This window comes from Salminus brasiliensis, chromosome 6 (assembly GCF_030463535.1).
Source record: "Salminus brasiliensis chromosome 6, fSalBra1.hap2, whole genome shotgun sequence".
Lineage (NCBI taxonomy): Eukaryota > Metazoa > Chordata > Actinopteri > Characiformes > Bryconidae > Salminus > Salminus brasiliensis.
Genome location: NC_132883.1, coordinates 32,448,481 through 32,467,035, shown reverse-complemented (window position 1 = coordinate 32,467,035; position 18,555 = coordinate 32,448,481). Strand labels below are relative to the sequence as shown.

General features: G+C 37.8%; 1 protein-coding gene across 4 annotated transcripts; it reads right to left on the bottom strand.

The window, feature by feature from the left end:
• Positions 1-1,088: 1,088 nt before the first annotated feature.
• Positions 1,089-17,473, bottom strand: syn1 (synapsin I). 4 transcript variants are annotated; one of them, XM_072682049.1, is made up of 14 exons: positions 16,684-17,473; positions 14,633-14,690; positions 14,202-14,293; positions 12,669-12,825; positions 11,682-11,771; positions 10,652-10,714; positions 10,389-10,531; positions 10,147-10,221; positions 9,886-9,988; positions 9,636-9,764; positions 8,153-8,234; positions 7,481-8,051; positions 3,189-3,349; positions 1,089-1,760 (listed from the first exon to the last, which is right to left on the bottom strand). In XM_072682049.1, the coding sequence occupies exons 1-13, from the start codon at positions 16,986-16,988 to the stop codon at positions 3,208-3,210; spliced, it is 2,010 nt and encodes a 669-aa protein (XP_072538150.1). In that variant the 5' UTR covers positions 16,989-17,473; the 3' UTR covers positions 1,089-1,760; positions 3,189-3,207. The 4 variants fall into 4 exon arrangements, with proteins under 4 accessions (XP_072538150.1, XP_072538151.1, XP_072538149.1 ...); XM_072682050.1 differs by having other exon boundaries at positions 1,089-3,349; positions 16,684-16,956; positions 17,094-17,473; XM_072682048.1 differs by having other exon boundaries at positions 1,089-3,349.
• Positions 17,474-18,555: the final 1,082 nt, after the last annotated feature.

Here is an 18,555-nt window from a genome sequence, read left to right as displayed (position 1 = left end):
AAGACAGAACAATAAGAAAGGCAATAACTACAATATTCAAACAATATACAAACAGAGCAATGCCTATTTCTCTAATGTTATGCCAAAAATGTCAGAGTATTGGAGTTGTTCATGGCTGCTACTTGGGCCTGGATACAGTTCCAGTAGGACAGGCAACGGTTGAGCGAACGTGTGTTTCCACATGGTGATGCCTTCTCTTATATCCCAACTTAAGTCTGAAAGCAGCAACAGTTTGTGCGAATGTGTGAACGCCAGGCAATGGCAGATCATCCGGGAAGTCCACAGTGGTTAGTTTTTTTTTCTATTCGTCTGAAGCACTTTTCACACCTTAATTTAGGCATATTCAGAATTCCAGACATCAGGGACTCTGACTATAGCTTGTTAATAAGAAATCAGTGGGTATTTATTCTCATTTCAACTACATACAGAGTACACAGTAAAACGAAACTTCTTTCCTCCAGGACCATGGTGCAACATAGACACAGTGCATACAGAACACAAGTACAACACAGTACAAGTGCAGACAGACAATACAACACAATACAAAGATTTAGTGCCTCAGATACAGAGATACAATGGTTACTGGTCTCATTGGAGCTTGCCTAGTAAAAAAAGTACCTTACCATTAGCATACTGAAATCAACAGTGTCAAAATTATACATACAGGCTCAATAATATACATACAAACACTTATAATAAACCACTGGAAGCTTAGTAATGTCAATGATGAGTGTATGTCAACTTCCGACCACAACTGTAGGACTGAAGAAAGCAACTCTTACAAGTATATCGTTATATGCCAAAATATGTTTCTCAGAAACATTTCAACCTTCAACTCAAGCACATTTGAAAACTGATCAACATCTATTAGGGTTAACTGTAGAATTTTAACTTTAGGTTAAGTCTTTAAGTTAAATTGTCAGTCAGACTATTTCAAGGAAACGCATGTAATTTGGCAATTTGTTGGTTTTACAAGTAATCATTTAAAGGATTGCCTGTAGTTGGCAATCACAGACATCACATACAATCATCTTCTCTGGTGATAGTGTGCTTTGTGGAGAGGGTTTTGACATACAGAGACAATCACATAAATCTTATATGCTTAATTGCTTTATTGAACATTTTTTTCAGCTTGGTCATGACACACAAAGCTACAATGACAACATCAAAGTTGCTCGTCTGTGCATAGTACAATGTTATATATATATATATATATATATATATATATATATATATATATATGTGTATTTTTTTTGCACAACTGGCAGGCATCAACAGATTATTCATTTCACATAAATCCCAACAACCAATACAATATAAATCTATCCCAAACACTTTAACTAATCAAATATAGTTTTTTAAACAGACATTATATTTTAATATGGACTATATGACAAAGAAAATAAATTTTACAAAGCTAAAGAAAGCGTGAGTCAAGGACTTTCTTCAAATTACATATTCCTAATAAATGCAGTGAATTGTCATAATCAGACTTTTTGAAGAACCAAATAAAAATATTAAAACATTAAAACAATAACAGTGAACAAAAATGGGGAAAATACATTTCGCTACATTCTGTACAATACTATTAGGTTTTAACGTTACAGCATGTACACTATTGCACCTTTGCCACAAGGGGTCACAATGGTTACACTACAGCCTGGTGCAGGAAGCAGGAAAGAGATCAGGGAGTAGACTGGGGCTCTTTTTCAGCCTTACCTAACGTTGCCATTAATGAACCAGTATTGGAATGTTCTCTCCTATGGAAAACACAGAATTTAGTTACAGGATCCAGGAAACTAGTGGAACATGAAAAATTACCTTCTATATAGAAGAAAAACCAGGGCATACTAACAGATGTTTAATCTATTATCCAACATATTATATACATCTCGGTTATGATTGGCAAGGATGGCCATGACTAATAGCATCCATGGCTATTGCATTCTTTGGAGTGAAGTCCCATTGTGGGTCCCATTAAAAAGCATACACAATTTAGTCTCAGAATGGCCGTCACATGTTGTATCCAGTGTGACTCTGAGACATTTATTGTAGACGGGAGTTTACATCCTGAGCTTTTATCCATATCATGCGTTCTACAGTGTTACAGTGTTCGTGTGCAATCAGACATTCTACAGTACCTCCAAATATTTATATGCATGCCTCTCCTTCATGGCAACCAGTGACTTCTGAACTATTGGATTGGAAGACTAGGTCATAGACACTTTATTAATGTGTTACACTCCAGGGCATCCCTGAGATGTATGAGCTAGAAGAAAATTTCTACACCCCTGCAAGGAATGTTAACTACATTTAGGGCCTATGATAGCTTTTTATTAAGTATTTATTTCAGAATTGGGGAAACAAAGGAAGCAGCTACAGCTTGGTAAAAAAAAAAACATTAACATTTTTTTACCTCAACAACTTCATGCAGAACAATACAGAAAAAATCAAAAGCACAATCATGACAGGCAGCCTTATGTGACTACTTCTTCCTGACATGCAATGACATAGCTAGGGACTAGTGTTAACTGTGGCAAGCTTTGTCAGACACTTGATATGGCCTGTCCATTCAGATTAAATATTTATTCTAACATACTTTATCATTGTGGTTCAGGGAACCCAAACTCTGCACCAAGTGAATGTAAATGTAATATTTCAAAATGAACAATATATTTTGTTATATGTGATAATAAATACAGTGAGATGATGCCTGTAACTACAAGTGTCAACAACATTACCTGCTAAAATGTCTGCTCTTACATTTGCCAACAATCTAAATTGGAAGGGAAGATTACTTTTAAGCATTGACACAGCATCAGAAAAGACATTACAACAAACAATGTGGACTGGTACATATGTCCACATGTGATTGTGTGTGAGGTTAGAAGAATTGGGAATGTTTTTGAGAGACACAGGTGTAGTGCATTAGCTAGTCTTACTGATGCTAACTGCAATATGTCTTTTTTTTGTGACCATGTGCCTAAGTGACTGTTGTGTAAATATCTTACAGTAGATGTATAAGTGGCATGTGCACAGGGCATGCATAACAGCGAGTGATGTCATTGGTCCTTTATCTATGGTGTATCTGTGCTTCAGGTGCTCAAGTATTTGTGTGTAAATGCAAGCATTAATAAGTATATGAATGGAATCAATATAACTTCTTAATTATCATCCTGTTTCCCAACCTGTTTGCTAGTGTGTTTGCTATTCCACTGAGAAGAGGCTGGCAAAGGATTTTCGCAGGTTGCGGATGGTCTCAGCCTTCTCCTCGTCCTGACTAAGACCTGGGCGTGGGACCGCTTGCGTTTCTGGAATGTTGAAGGTATTGGTAAGAGACTGGGATTTGCTACAAGAAGAAGAAGAATGGCAGTAAAGGAAAGGAAGAGGCTATTAACGTCACGCAGCAAACCCACGGAGGCGGTTGTTTTGACGTATGGCAGAGACAAAAAAAAAGATTAATTCATACCCATATTTGATGTTATTCATTTTACTACTCAAGCGCAGTGTTTACACCAGCCTTCATAAGGAATGATATATCCACATGTAAAAACATGTACATGTCATCATTTAAACTGTGCCATCATCAAGAGTCAACTGGAAAATTAATATTTTCTAATGCATCACCTCACATTCTATACAATAAAGGGTAAATAATGTATATATCTGAACTGATATAACGCAGTTTTTAGAATTAACATAATTTTTTAATGTGGGCCATTCATTTTATCATGCAAAGTACCAACATATACAGTCATGTAAAAAATCTGAACACCTCATGAAAACCTATGTCTCCATAGTATATATATTTTAATAAAATAATTTAGTAAAATGTAAACGGAAATTCAATGTTCTTGTGAAGACAAAGTTAGAAAACCCTCACATTTATCACTACTTAAAATGCCTAAAGTTAGAACATTGAGAGGATTTTGGAGGTCATGGTTTGCTCTTGATTGTATCACTCCCAATCAAAAAACAATTAGAAAACAATCAGAAACCAGCCATTTCATTTACCAGAACCTATAAAAGCAGAGAACATTTAAAACAACTGCCAACTTGGCCAGGTCTTAGAAAGTTCAGCCGAAGAGCAGACTGTAACTGTGACAATCCTAAAATGTCAACACGGGACTTAAACTTTGCCCTTGCCACAGTTTGATGTTTGCCACAGTTTGAAAACCCTGTCTAATAAAAACATCAGGACAAGACCACAGTTTGCCAAAGAACATCTAGACAATAACCTTCGGAACAATGTCCTTATACAGATGGACCCGACACAGAAACAGAGACATGTTTAATGCAAGGCAAACACAGCATTTGGGCACAAGGACTCATACCGACTTTGAAGCATAGAGTTTTAGAGTTTTGAGCAGTAGCAGGGACTGGCAAGCTCTCCATCATAGAATCCACTATGAATTCTTTATTGTATCAGACCGTACGTGATGAAAATGCGAGACCATCTGTCCAATAACTGAAGCAGAAACAGAAGTTTCATGACTGTAAATCTACCAAGACATGGCTCAAAAGAAAGAAATGAGTTTGGAATAGACTCCTAAACTCTTAGAAGCCTGCATAATCCCACTAATAAGCAGTGGGGTGATCTGAAACATGCTGTGCATGCAAAAAAAAAAAACAAACAAACAAAAAACATCACACAGCTAAAGCAATTCTGCATGGAAGAGTGGGAAATGTCAGAGCGAGCAACAGAGGGCACCCTCAAATAGCCAAGCACAAGACTAGCTATGCTAAACTATTCCATCCTTCTGTCCTCTATAATGGCTACGTCTACCTCTCCATGCAGATGTAAAAGCTGTGCCTGTCTAACCCAAAAGCGGTGTTAGAGGGCAGAATCACACTGCCACACCAGCTGTGCAAAGACCACTGGCCCTGGTTGTGCAAGGAACCAAGGGGGTGAGGATCTTCATTTCTTACCAGACGGAGCCATAGAGCATCACTTGAGGAAACTCGGATGGTGTCAGGCTCTCTGCATGCAACCTCATCCTTGAAACATTCCTCTGTGCAACAGTTTTCCACCCTGGAAGAACTTGAGGATGGTTTATGGATCATCTGCTGCCTTCTCACCTCCTGTGCCATCAGGAGTCACAGGCAGAGGGTCACAGTATTCATGCCAGATGAGGTGAGGTACCATAAAAAGGCTTTTGCACTCCTCCAATGCAAGCCCCCTCAAGGTCGCACTCACACCGGTCCTGGACACCAATTCATAGCAACCACATTGGCCCCTGCTGCTGAACACCAATGCATGTCAACAACAGCATTCACATCAGTCCCCACTGCTGGACATTTACGCAGGACACTTATGCTGGTGCAGCAGTCTCCACAAAAACCACACTTGTGTTCAGGATTCTATTGTCTAGACTAGGCTCGCCGATTGTAAGCATTTTAAGCAGTTCATTAGAGAGTTTAAAGTGCAGAGTTAGTTCTGTTCAGTTTAATATAAGGGTTTGAGTGAATTCAGTTCTAAGTTAGTTCAAGTTTTAGAGAAAGCAAGGGGTGGTGATGTGGCTATTTACGTTAAAGCTAATATCCAAGCTAAAACTCTTAATGCACTAGAGTAAAATGTACTTTTGACAATTACACATTTAAGCACCACATTTACAAGCTAACAGGCAAACTGACAATGTTTTTCACAGTGCACACAAGAAAAAGGATTGTTGAAACACTGTTCTCTATTCTGGATTATGAAGTGATGTACAGACATGCATCTGCAACTACACTTAAGCCTTTAGATTCTGTATATCACTCCGCTTTAAGATTCATTACTGGTAGGCACACATCTCTGTTTATGCTGCAAAAAGGTTGGTTGGTCATCTCTTCCTCGAAAATGTTCCAGATTCGGTGACTGGGAAGGCCACTGAAGAACACTGAACTGTTTATGTTTAATGTTTATAAATTGGTTCGAAACATTTGCTTTGGAACATGCAGTTCCATTCTGAAGTTGCCATTAGATGATGTTTAAATTGTGGCTATGAAAGCATGTACATGGTCAGCAAAAAAGCAGTCTGTGGCATTCAAGTGATGATTGATTGGGATTAACAATCCCAAGGTGTGCAAAGAAAACATTCCCCAACATTATTACACCATTGGCATTGCCACATAGCACGTTGGTTCCATGGATTCATGCTGTTGGTGCCAAATTCTGACCCTACCATTTGTGTGGCTCAGTCGAAATTGAGATTCATCAGACCATGCTATATGTTTTTTCCAGTCTTTAACTGTCCAATGTCAGTGAACCTATGCCCACTGCAGCCTCACCTTTCTTTTCTTAGCTGAAGTGCAGCCCGATGAAGCCTTCTGCTGTTAAAGCCTATCCACCTAAAGATTTAACATGCTGTAACTGCTTAAAATGCTTTTCTCCTCATGACACTTATACACAGTGGTTATCTGGATTACCATAGCCTTCCTGTCAGCTCGAACCGGTCTGTCAAGGACTGCCCCTCACTGGATGTTTTTTTGTCTGTGATACTATTCTAAGTAAACTTCAGAGACTCCTGTGAATGAAAATCCCAAGAGATCAGCAGTTATAGAAATATTCAAACCATTCAGATCCTCTGGCATCAACAATCATGCCACACTCAAAATCACACTGATAACACATTTTTGTCCCCATTCTGATGGTTGATGTGAAATTCTAAAGCTTCTGCCTTATTGTATGTATTGCACTGTTGCCACATGATTATTGCAAGAATAGATAATTGCAATAATAAATTAGGTGTACAGACTTTTCTAATAAATATTTGTATACAGTGTAGGAATGTCACAATTACCATATATTTGTTAGTCATGAATTGTCACCATGAATTGTTTGGTTGCATTATGTTCATTTCAAATAATAAAATGCCATAACTGTTATTTAAATCAAAACAACACTATGCCAAAAAATTGGACCTTCATGGAAGCATAGCAATTCTATTGCAGTGCCTGACACATGAAAAAATAACACAAATAGCCTAATTATAATAAATAGGACAAAATAATATTACAAAACCTGTGATGACACAGCATGAGAGTGGTAATCAGCGTGGACGTTTAAAATAAGCAGGTAAACATGTTGATTAGAACAAGAAAGCCACTGACCTGGTTCCTAGTTTCAAGTCAAGCATTGGCATATAGCTTTTAGGTAATTAATACTTAAACAGTGTGCAAATAGCTTACTGATGTTATGAGCAAAAATGTAGTAAAGAGTAAATGTTGGGGTTTTTTTTGTTTTTTTTATATATGAATTTTTAAAAATCTGTGACAATATTTGCATACAAGATTTTGGTTGTCTAACTTGTCCCTAAACATCCGGGGGGAAAAAATGGTTTGTTTTAAACATCTAGGTATTGTCACATTTTCAGAATGTTGGTATGGATGAAGTATCAGTTCTCATGACATCCCTAATACAGTATACACTATAATATACTTTATGTCTGCCATAAAATTGTCTGCACAGTATAGCAGACCTGTAGATAGAAATTCTTACTTGAGCTGTGGGGATCCACTCAGGGCTGGGTGGTCAGGACTGGGTTTCTGGGGAGGCTGTGGTTTCTGCTGAAGTGGTCGCACACCCTTGGGTCCCCCTTGTCCCTGCGCCAAGGGACGTGGCTGCTGGGTAGTGGGGAGTTTGAACCCTCCATGTTCCAGCTGCTGTTGATTAGGGCCTCCCTGAGTGGGCTGCCTCACTGGCTGAGGCTGCCTGGGTTGTGGAGGCTTTTGCTGCGGTTGACCACTTGCTGGTTTTGGCCCTTGCCCCCCAGGCTGAGGCTTCTGTTGAATGGATCCTTGTTGGGCTTTCTGGCTTTGCAGAGACCCACCAATACCATGCTGGGGAGATCCCTGGGACGTAGGAGGCCTCTGCTGGCCTGAGGCCACCTGGCTGAGTGGCCGATGCTGAGCAGTATTAGGCTGTTTGGCTTGCTGAGCTAGAGGATTCTGTGTATTAGGGCTTGTAACAGTCTGGGCCTGGGGAGGGGGCTGTCCTTGGGGAGAGGGACGCTGCTGGGAAAGAGGTCCTTGCCGGGCAGAAGTGCCAATAGGTGTTTGCTGAGGCCCACCTGAGAAAACATCAGTAAAGTAAAGTAACATTTTCATGAAAGATTACCAATACAAAATCTAAGCTATCTGGTCTTATCAGTGCAATGCTTGTCAATGCTACCTTGTGGAGGAAGGCGTTGTTGAGCTTGTGGAACTCTGGGCTGAGTAACAGGCTGGGGTGAAACGGCTTTTTGTGGTGAGGCCTAACAGGGCAGGGGGAGGTTAACTGTTAGCCATCATACAACATTGTTAGCAATAAGATCTCTCTCAAAATAATATATGCAAACAAAGTGGACTTTTTACAGATTTATTAAGTATCATTAAATGGGGAAATAAAGTTGAGGTAATTAAATTAATACGTTAATACGAATTATCAAATGAACGGCCATTACAAGCAATCTAATAAACGCAAGTATGTTCAGTCAAAAACATAACCGTGAAGGACAGAAGTAACACAATAATTTAAGGCCACGTCACGTCACGTCAAAGTACTACAATCCTACAATAGTACAATCTTTTTTGCAAACATTTTGTTCCTTTTTTTATGAAATACATTATAAAATGAATAGAACAAAATAATTAGAAGACAATGCAATACAATTTGGCATAATCAAAAGAGGGAAAAGTGAGAAAAGGGAAGTCAGGACATTAAGGCAAGGTATAAGTGTGTACACTTGATTTTCACACAATGTGCATGATACAATGATATATTAAATGGTATATTAAATGATATATGAAACATCTCTGAGAGCCTATTACATCTTTTATTTTTAATTACACATAAGCTGGACAAAAATGAAATGTGCAAAATGCTTGCTACTCTTCAGACATGGTTAAAGATTTTGGTCAAGAGTAGAGTATTTGTGTGCTGATCTGGCTGTTACATGATGTACAACCTATCACAGTATATTGCCCACATGGTTCCTTGTTATTTGTTTGTAGTATGATTACTGTCCAGAGATGGGGCAAATGCTGTATTACACTGACATGGTGGTGGCGCATTAGTGTGTCCTACGCTGGTACGAGTGGATCAGAGTTTTTAAAACACTGCTGGACTAAAAATACCAACCAAAAATGTCCACCTAGCAGCTCCCAGTGGGCAGCATCCTGTGACCACTGATGAAAGACTAAAGGAAGACAAATTGCAGGAACAGATAAGCTTCTGCCTCTGAAGTTACATCTTCAAGATAGACCAATTAGGTAGGGGTGTCTAATAGAGTGAACAGTGCAACCCACATTGACCGTGTCAGTGTTGCTGCAGTCCAGAGAATGACCCAAAACCCATATAATACCTAGTCTGTGGTGGTTCTATGGGGTCTTGGACATTGAACATGAAGTACAGTGTAAAAGGAAGCTAACAAAGTATGCAGAGAAATAGATGGACTACAGTCTGTAATTACAGAACTACAAAATGCTTCTATATGGTAAGTGGAGCAGATGTAATTGATTGACTGATTTCATTCCAAACCAGGGGTGGTCATAATATTCTGATATGACTGTATTTTACCTCCCTAAAATGAAGATCAAATGTTTACATGTTTAAATATGTTAAAAAGAAAAAGAAACTTAAATGTCTTTGGAGTAGTGTTTTAATGTGTGTTAACCTGAGAGCAGACTGGAGAGGGAGCTGAAGTGTGAAGCATTTGGTTCATTTTGGACAAAACCAGATCAGCTATCAGAGTACGATCTTCTTCCTGCTGATCTCCAATCAGAGGCATTGAACATCCCACCACCTGCCACACAGACAGACACAGACCCCATACACACACACAAAAACACATTTGTTTAGTTACAAGCTACTAGTACAACAAAAACTAGCAGTTGTGCACTTTACTTTTAATGATACCCCCTCACCTCAATGATGTAATCTTGCCCATCTTTGCCATGTAATGCCTCAACAGCACACATATCCAAACCTCCAAAAACCTCAGAGCACCAGTCTACCCACTTACGATACCTATAGTAAACACATACAGTACATATTTTTCTTTTACCAAGACTGAGTCCATATATGTACTGTAAACTATAAAATACACTATAAAATAAACTATAAAATACACTACTGTTCTAAAGAGATGTGTGTGAGAAATGGACCTTTCAACAGGGCACTCTCACCTGTCAGACATGGCTACCTGTTCGAGCATAGCTGAGCCTGTGTTGGTTTTCCAATTTCCAGAGACAGATGTCCTCCTGATCAACCAGACAGCACAGATCAGCTGCTTACAAACACTAATCACCTAGCTCACATGCACTAATTTCTTGCAAATTTAATTGATGCTGCCAATGGTTTAGATATGTAAATGTCAGTGATCAAACAAGAATAATGTTACAAAATATTATTGTTTATATTTACTAACATGTAGGCTTTGTAATTGTCACCAATTTTCTGGATACGGACATCATACTTGGCGTCAATGAAAGGCTCAGATGTGGCATATGTCTTAGTCAAGGCCACAACGCTGGCAATATCTTGGAAATCATACTGATTGTCCACTTTGACCTGTGCAGAAAAAAAAATCATAAAGTTCCTTTTAACAAGTTTTCCATTCAAGCTTAAATAACGGAATTAGACCCTGCAGGTGTATTCTTACTACAGGGGAAATTGACATTGCAGTCCTACCTTTCCCATACCGGAGTGAGCATGACCCATCTTCACCACCACAGGGAAGCCAGGGGTGGTGATCTGTCAGCAGGAAACATAATGTAAATTCACTCCACAGTCACAAAACTGGTTGATTTAATTTCTTTACTTTATTATTTATTAAATATTTCACATGTTCATTTGTCCTAAATTCTTCATTGTGTCCTAAATAAGACACAATTAAGAACTGAATATTTCAATATGTTCATTCCTTTATGTTTTCAAGTGGCAATAGGCAGGTCAATGCCAAACGCATTATTTTGGCACACTGATATGTTGACAAATCATTATCATTATACCACTCAAATCCAGGCAAATCATATTTTTGTCATAACAATGAGACATATTAAACAGCAAACAAGAAATCAGTTCTCATAGTCATATGTATTTAAATGCATAAAAATAGGCAGGTGTAAAGTCCTGTGTAACTTTTATAAGGGCCAAATTGTTATAGCCAGACAACTGGGCCAGAGCATCTCTACAATGTCTTTTGGGGACCTCACTGTCAGCAGTGTTGTGAAAATATTGACAGTCATAAAAGGAGGGACAAATCATGAACCAGTGGGCTAATTGATGAGCAACGGCTTAGACAGGGCAAACAAACATCCGAACTGGACCTTGAAACAATAGAAGAAGGTTCCCTGTTTTACATCATGTCAATATCCAGGTATGTGTGTGCTGTTTATCTGGTTTGTCTGAAGGTCTGACAGCGCTGACCGACAGTAGGCAGGTGATAATGTTTTCTAGGTCAATTGTAGCAGAACATAGTTCTGATCATATTTTTCAAGTAAAGATAATAAGAATAAGTATAGTTTTGTAATTCGTAAGTAATTGTTACCTTTTAAGTATTTAAGTATCCTTAAAGTAATGTTTACTATTTTATCATGATATTTAAAAAATTTAAGTAATGTAAATGTAAAATGTAAACATGAAAATGTGATTAAATTAACATTTAATTAAAATGTTGTTGTTGTTTTTTTTTTAAAAAGATTGATGGTGTCATACTTACCATTTCCCTATAATTAGGGTAGTAAACCTGCTTGATCAGTGGGAACTCTTCTGGCCCCAGTTGCTTGTACAATCTGGACATCTGTGCAAACTACATAAGATATGCAGCCCCCCATATAACACACAATGATTAATATGAAAATGAAGCTTAACAGTCACACACCACATGTTCAAATGATTTTTGAGTAGGTATTTTAAACATTTGGAATGATAGAATGCAAAAGTGTACATCACAGTATTTTTTATAAATCTAATACATTTAAATTCAGTGGTGCTTGAAAGTTTGTGAACCCTTTAGAACTTTCTATTTTTCTGCATATTTATAACCATAAAAAAGTAGAACCAAATCAAACAAATGAGAAAAAAAAATGCTTGGTCATTTACTTATTGGGGATAATGATCCAATAATACATCTGTGAGTGGCAAACGTATGTTAACCTTTGCTTTCAGTATTTAGTGTGACCCCACTTGCAATAACTGCAACTGTGTCCAGTCATTTTTGATTAGTCTTACACATCAGCTTGCAAGACTTTTGGTCTTTTCCTCCATACAGAACAGCTTTAATTATTATGTTGGTGGGTAGCCTCCAGTAAACTGCAGGTATCTTCTTGGTTTGTGCCATCATATATTTCCACATATCAGAATTTGCTAGATTCTTTAAATAAAACAAGGCGCCTACTCACACCTGATTGTCACCCCATTTACAGAAAACACCTGCCAAATTTAACCTTTAAATTATCTGCTAATCCTAAAGGTTTACATACTTTTGCCACTCACAGATATGTAATTATGTCTGATTATTTTCCTCAAAAAATAAACAAACAAGTTTTATTTTTGTTTTAGGTCAAATGTATGCAGAAATATATACAGTTCTAAAAGGTTTGCACACTTCCAAGCACCACTGTAAATTCAGTAAATCAGAAATCAAATAAAATGACAACTGGTAACATTTATTAAGATTATGGTCATATAGCACAGTATGGCTCACCACCCATGGCTTGTCACAGAAGTTGTACACAGAGTGCAGAGAGTTGACACTGGGAATTCCAGCATATTGGAGACCAATCACTATGTTTCTGTGATCTCCATTTTTGGCCATGCTAAAAGCATGCTGCCGCACCAACACAAAGTCTGGCTTCAAACATCTGGAGAACAGGCAAATATAGATTAACTCTAGTGCAAATTCAGGGGGGCATAGGTGGGGGGAGCATGTGCCTGTCACCCTGAGCCGTATTTGGCTATAAGCTGGTAGCTACCAAGGGATTCACATATTGCTAAAAGCTGTGGGTTTGTTCTGATAAAATGTAATAAATATTTATTATTATTATTATTATTTATTTTCTAATTATTAGATTTATTTTCTATTACACAATAATATACATTATCTGACAAAAGTGATTACACCCCTCCCCTCATTTCAAATATTTTATTATATCTCTTAATGGGACAACACTATAGAAATTAAACTTGGATATAACTTAGAGGAGTTAGTATACAGCATACGATAGATATATACTATAATATAGTAGATTACACAAAGCCATTCATGTCCAAATAGCCGGCAACACAAGTGAGTACACCTTGCTTATCTTGCTACTCCTTACCAGGGCAACGCCCTGGACACTATTTGAGCTAAATATGTTTATCACACCACAGGACATGGTTCCAGTAATCCATGCTTAGTCCAATCCTTAGACTGCTTGTCTTCAGCAAACTGCTTGCTTGGGCGTCAGCTTCAGAAGAGGCTTCCTCTGGGATGACGGACATGCAGACATGCAGAGTTTATGCAGTGTGCAATGTATGGTCTGAGCACTGACAGACTGATCTCCCACTACTTCAACCTCTGCAGCAATGCTGGCAGCACTTATGCATCTCTTATTTTTAAAGAATTAGATACTGTGTTCTGGATTTAAAGCCAACCTCTGCAAAACACATGGACTCAACTTCTTTTGTTCTAAGTGGAACCTGTCCTGGTAAATCACTGTATGGCCTTGGCCACTGTACTGTAGCCAGTTTCAGGGTTTTATGCAATCGTTTTATAGTCTAGGCCATCTTTGTAGAGAGCAACAATTCTATTTCTCACATCCTTCGAAAGTTCTTCATCATGAAGTGCCACCACAGAAAAACATGGTAATTGTGAGACTATTGGTTACACGCTGAGTTATTTTCAGAACAAACAAAATTTAAACTGCTATACAAGCAGCACTTATATGCAAGTTTTATTTCTATGGTGTTGTCCCATGAAAAGATATAAATTATTTGCAGAAATGTGAGGGGTGTATTCATTTTGTGAGATACTGTAACAGGGATAAGTAGGGACCCCCAAGCATAATGTCGCTTAAAATAAAATACTATTATTAGCAAGATATTAATAATAGCATCTTCCTAAGAAAAAGTTTTCCATGAAATCTCTCACACCTGCAGTATAATGCTGTCATTGCAAAATAGAAAAGAGCGTCAGTTGTTGTTTCAGATATTCTTTGGTATACTTAGCAGAATGCAACAAACTGATGCAACCTACTTTGTGATCTTGTTGCCACCACGGATAGCATCAATGTCCACACTATAGCTGCCAGTTGCATGAGCCACCAGACTAATCTCAGAGAAGTCAGCCTTGACGAAAATCAATACCAATGATTAAGCACATGAATATGTTGTAGTGATAGTAAACAAATAGCAAAACACACATTATTGTTATTAAACTCAGTACTAGTTCTGAGATAGCCATGGTGCCTTTACAGTATTCCTGATTGATTGTTTAATGTAAGCACTACAAACAGTACTAAGAAAAGAGAAAGCAGCAGTGCAGAGAATAAAAGCAAAGACATTGTGAAAATCATACACTTTAAATTATTTTGGCACGGTGAAATGATAAACTGGACAAATCCCTAATGGTTAAACACTTGATTGTAGTGTGTAATATTTAATAATTTAATTTAAAATATTCCTCACCTGTTCAACTTTGATGTCAAACTCACCATACACCTTCTTGCCTTTAAAAACCCTGGCCCTAATGGAGAAAACAGAGAGGTAAATGTTCTTTAAAAAGGATGATAAAGATCATACATAAAATATTATGCAAAATGTTACTCTAGGATCACTACAAAGGAATATTTTCTTATATTCTGCCTCATGATTTTGCAAAAATTTTATATAAAATCTTCCAGCATGTGTTCTATTTGACTTTTAAGAATGAAGAATAATGAGTTTAAAACCTTTTGTCCTATTTTATGGCTTAAAGTGACAATATTAATAACAGTAGTTCAGTGGTGTAGTCTTCGAGACACCCAGATACACTAAAAAGATGAATTTTGCACACAAATAAAATTTCTTACATCAACATCAATATGTCTTTTAAATTACATAATTCATTTTAGGTTTGTGTAACAAATCTCTCAGATTTAAAGGATTCTCCCAACTGCTGTTTTAAGATCTCTCCACAGGAGTTTGATAGGAGATCTTTACTCACTTTAGATCTTTACTCACTGCTAGCCACTTTGGAACTCTCTTGCGCTTTGTCTTATACAATTTCAATGGTTTTCTTCTATCATAGCATTCTATTTCATTTAGATGGTGACAGATAGTGCCAACTGACACTGTTGTACCTTGGGTCTGCAGATCAGCTTGAATTAGTTTGGAAGTTTACTGTTCTTTAGCTACCATTCAAACAATCCTTTGGTACAATGTTCTGTCAATTTTTTTTCTGCTGTCTAAATTCAAGGAGGTTATCTACACTGGCATGGGCTGTTAACTTGTTAATGATGTTGCACACAATAATCACAGAAACATTAAGATTTACATTAGCTATGAGGTAAAGGAGACAAGTGTCCAATAAAATGTTATATTACAGAATGAGAGAGAGAAACTATGTACAAAATCTTTTAGTGTTGTATCTCAAAAACTATACCCACAAAATCACCATTTAGTCTTACTGGTCATCAATTAAGGAAGGGGAGGCTGCTGACTGTTGGGACAATGTTTAAGGAGTTAGATTATTCATAAAGCTTTTTAATTTGCATCCCCTGCTTTTTCCTAACGATGACTGTAAACAAGCAAAACTAGCAGCCTAAAAGCCTAAGTAACAGTATTTAAAAGTATTTACCAGTGGTGCCTAAATATTTGCATACCACTGCATACTGACATAGTAAATTTAGTGATTGTAATATTTCTAAATAATTACACACAAATCTGAAAATGTATTATGTTCCCTTCCACCTGAAGTAATGCAGCAATGGCATTCTACTGTCCTGTACAGTCATCAGAATGCTGCAGCATGTAGGTTGGAGTGGTAATTTTGAATATGCAGCTAACCCAACCATCTGTGATAGTAAACAGAAACAGATTGAAAAAAAAATGTTTCTTTTTTTTACTGATTGCTCATCCTGTGTACATCCTTGGTAGAATGTATTCTCTAACATACACACATACATATATGTATCTAAAATACCTAAACATATTAGATATACTAGATCACCAGAGCATTCCACAAAGAGAAGGAAAAGAACACTACAATGTGAAGAGAAAGCACTGTATTAATGATAATAGTACCAACATGTGAATGCAAGATGTCCGCAATGAACAACATATAGTGGTCAACCAATTCATAGATAGATAGATAGACAGATAGAATTGTATAGGCTTTCGGGTTGCATTGAGCTGTTAAGCTATTATTGCATTTCTTGGATTTTCATGCTGGCTATATGATAAATTACTTTAGGTCTGCTAAAAAAAACACCATAGATCAAGTTCCAATCGGGTCTAAGCTGGTTTATGCTGGGTACATGCTGGCCTGGCGCTGGTTGACCTGCATACCAATGTTAAAAAACAAGAGCGGGTTTTATGTTATGTTGTTAGCTGCAAGGTTATGCAGCAAATTTGTATTTTAAATATTATTATTATTATTCTTTTGCAATCAACAGTAAATCCATAAGCACTTAAGCTTTCTCAAACATGTATTTCTACATAATGTTAAGAAATTAAGAGATTCCCCGTTGTTGTCTTACCAATCTGTCTGCTGATCGTCAATGACTAACAGAATTTTTGCATGTGTTGCGCTTGCTCTCTCTGTAGCTTCATTAAATGTGGCTGCGGCAGCAGCAGTGGTCTGTTTCACAGCATTGGAGATGGAGGAGAAAAAGCCGGCTCCACTTGACTGGCTGGGAGGTGGCCGCCTCTCCTGCGCTCCGGGCGACAACGCCGGCCCTGGGCTTTGTTGCGGAGGTTCGGGCCGCTGGAGGTCAGTCATATAGCCATTTGGCAAGTTGGACATAAAATTGCTATCCGATAGTCGACGGCGCAGGTAATTCATCGTAAAAATAAAAGATGTGACAAATTGAGCGGTGAATTATATCAAAAACACAATGTATATGCACCGAATCCTTAGATATTACGAACGGTCCACTGTCCTACTCACATAAAATTACTTGACTGAACGCCCCTGTAGATTTTTTTAATTTATACACGACGCAGTTGTTTTTAATCTGCACCTTACAACATATGTCGCGTTGTATTTGCGCGGGCATTAAACTGTACTAACGGCGTTAGAAGGAAAAACGGCAATGCTGATAAGAAAATAACATTTTAAGTGCTGCCTTTCTGATGGTGATCTGAAACAATGCAGTTACAATTCTAAGATAGCAGAATGCTCGTAGAAAAATGAGAAAATTGGTAAAAGTAAGTCAGAATGTCTTCCTTTCGTCTTCCTTCCAGTCCGCGATTTGGGCTCTTGGAAGCAAAGGTGTGGTTGGAGCTTTCGATGATGCATGTAGCCTACTGCATGCACGCCGACTGCCCAATCCTTCGTTCCAAAATCCGCTCAGTGTTTTTGTTTTTACCCGCGTCATGTTTCGGACCACCACCCATTCCCTGTACAGGGTTTCTTATTTGCTTATTTTTAGGATGAAGCTAATGATGGCGTTGTCTTAACATGATGAATTTATAGTTTATTATTTTATATTCCTTTATTTTCAGACACACACACACACACACATTATTTGCACCTTTTTAAAACTGTGGTTAAATAACTTTGTTTTAAGCATGTCATGCTCATTTAAACCTACCTGTGGCAAGTAACAGATGTGAGCAATATAGAAATCACACCTGAAACCAGATTAAAAAAAAAAGTTTACTCAATCTTTGCATTACATCCCTTTGCACACTAAGCATGGAGAACAGAAAGAGGAGAAGAGAACTGTCTAAGGACTTGAGAACCAAAATTGTGGAAAAATGTACAAGTCCAAGTTACAAGTCCAGCTCCAGAGATTTTGATGTTTCTTTGTCTATGATGTGCAACAAAAATTAAGAAGTTTACAACCCATTGCACTGTGGCTAATCTCCCAGGACGTGAAGAGATTTTAAAAAATGATGAAAGGTTGCCACGCAGGATAGGCTGGATGGTGGATAAGCAGCCCCAATCAAGTTCCAAAGAAACTCAAGCTGTTCTGCAGGCTCAGGGCGCATCAGCGTCAGCGTGAACTATCCGTCAATGTTTAATTGAAATGAAATGCCCTGTCAGGAGACCCAGGAGGACCCCACTGCTGACACAGAGACATAAAAAAGCTAGACTGCAGCTTGCCAAAATGTATGTGAGTAAGCTAAAATCCTTCTGGGAAAACATCTAGATGAGGATAGATGAGACCAAGAAAGAGCTTTTTGGTAAAGCACATGATTCTACTGTCCAAAAATGGAATGAAAAAAAAAAAAACAGAAAGAAAAGAACACAGTACCTACAGTCAAATATGGTGGAGAGTTCTGATGGGGTGTGCAATCATATATTAAGTTGAGGGTGAGTTTTGCTTGAAATTCTATACATTTTTCCTCTGTTTTTATTATATACTTCATACAAAAGCCTTTGTTGGGTATGTCAGCTTTAAGGT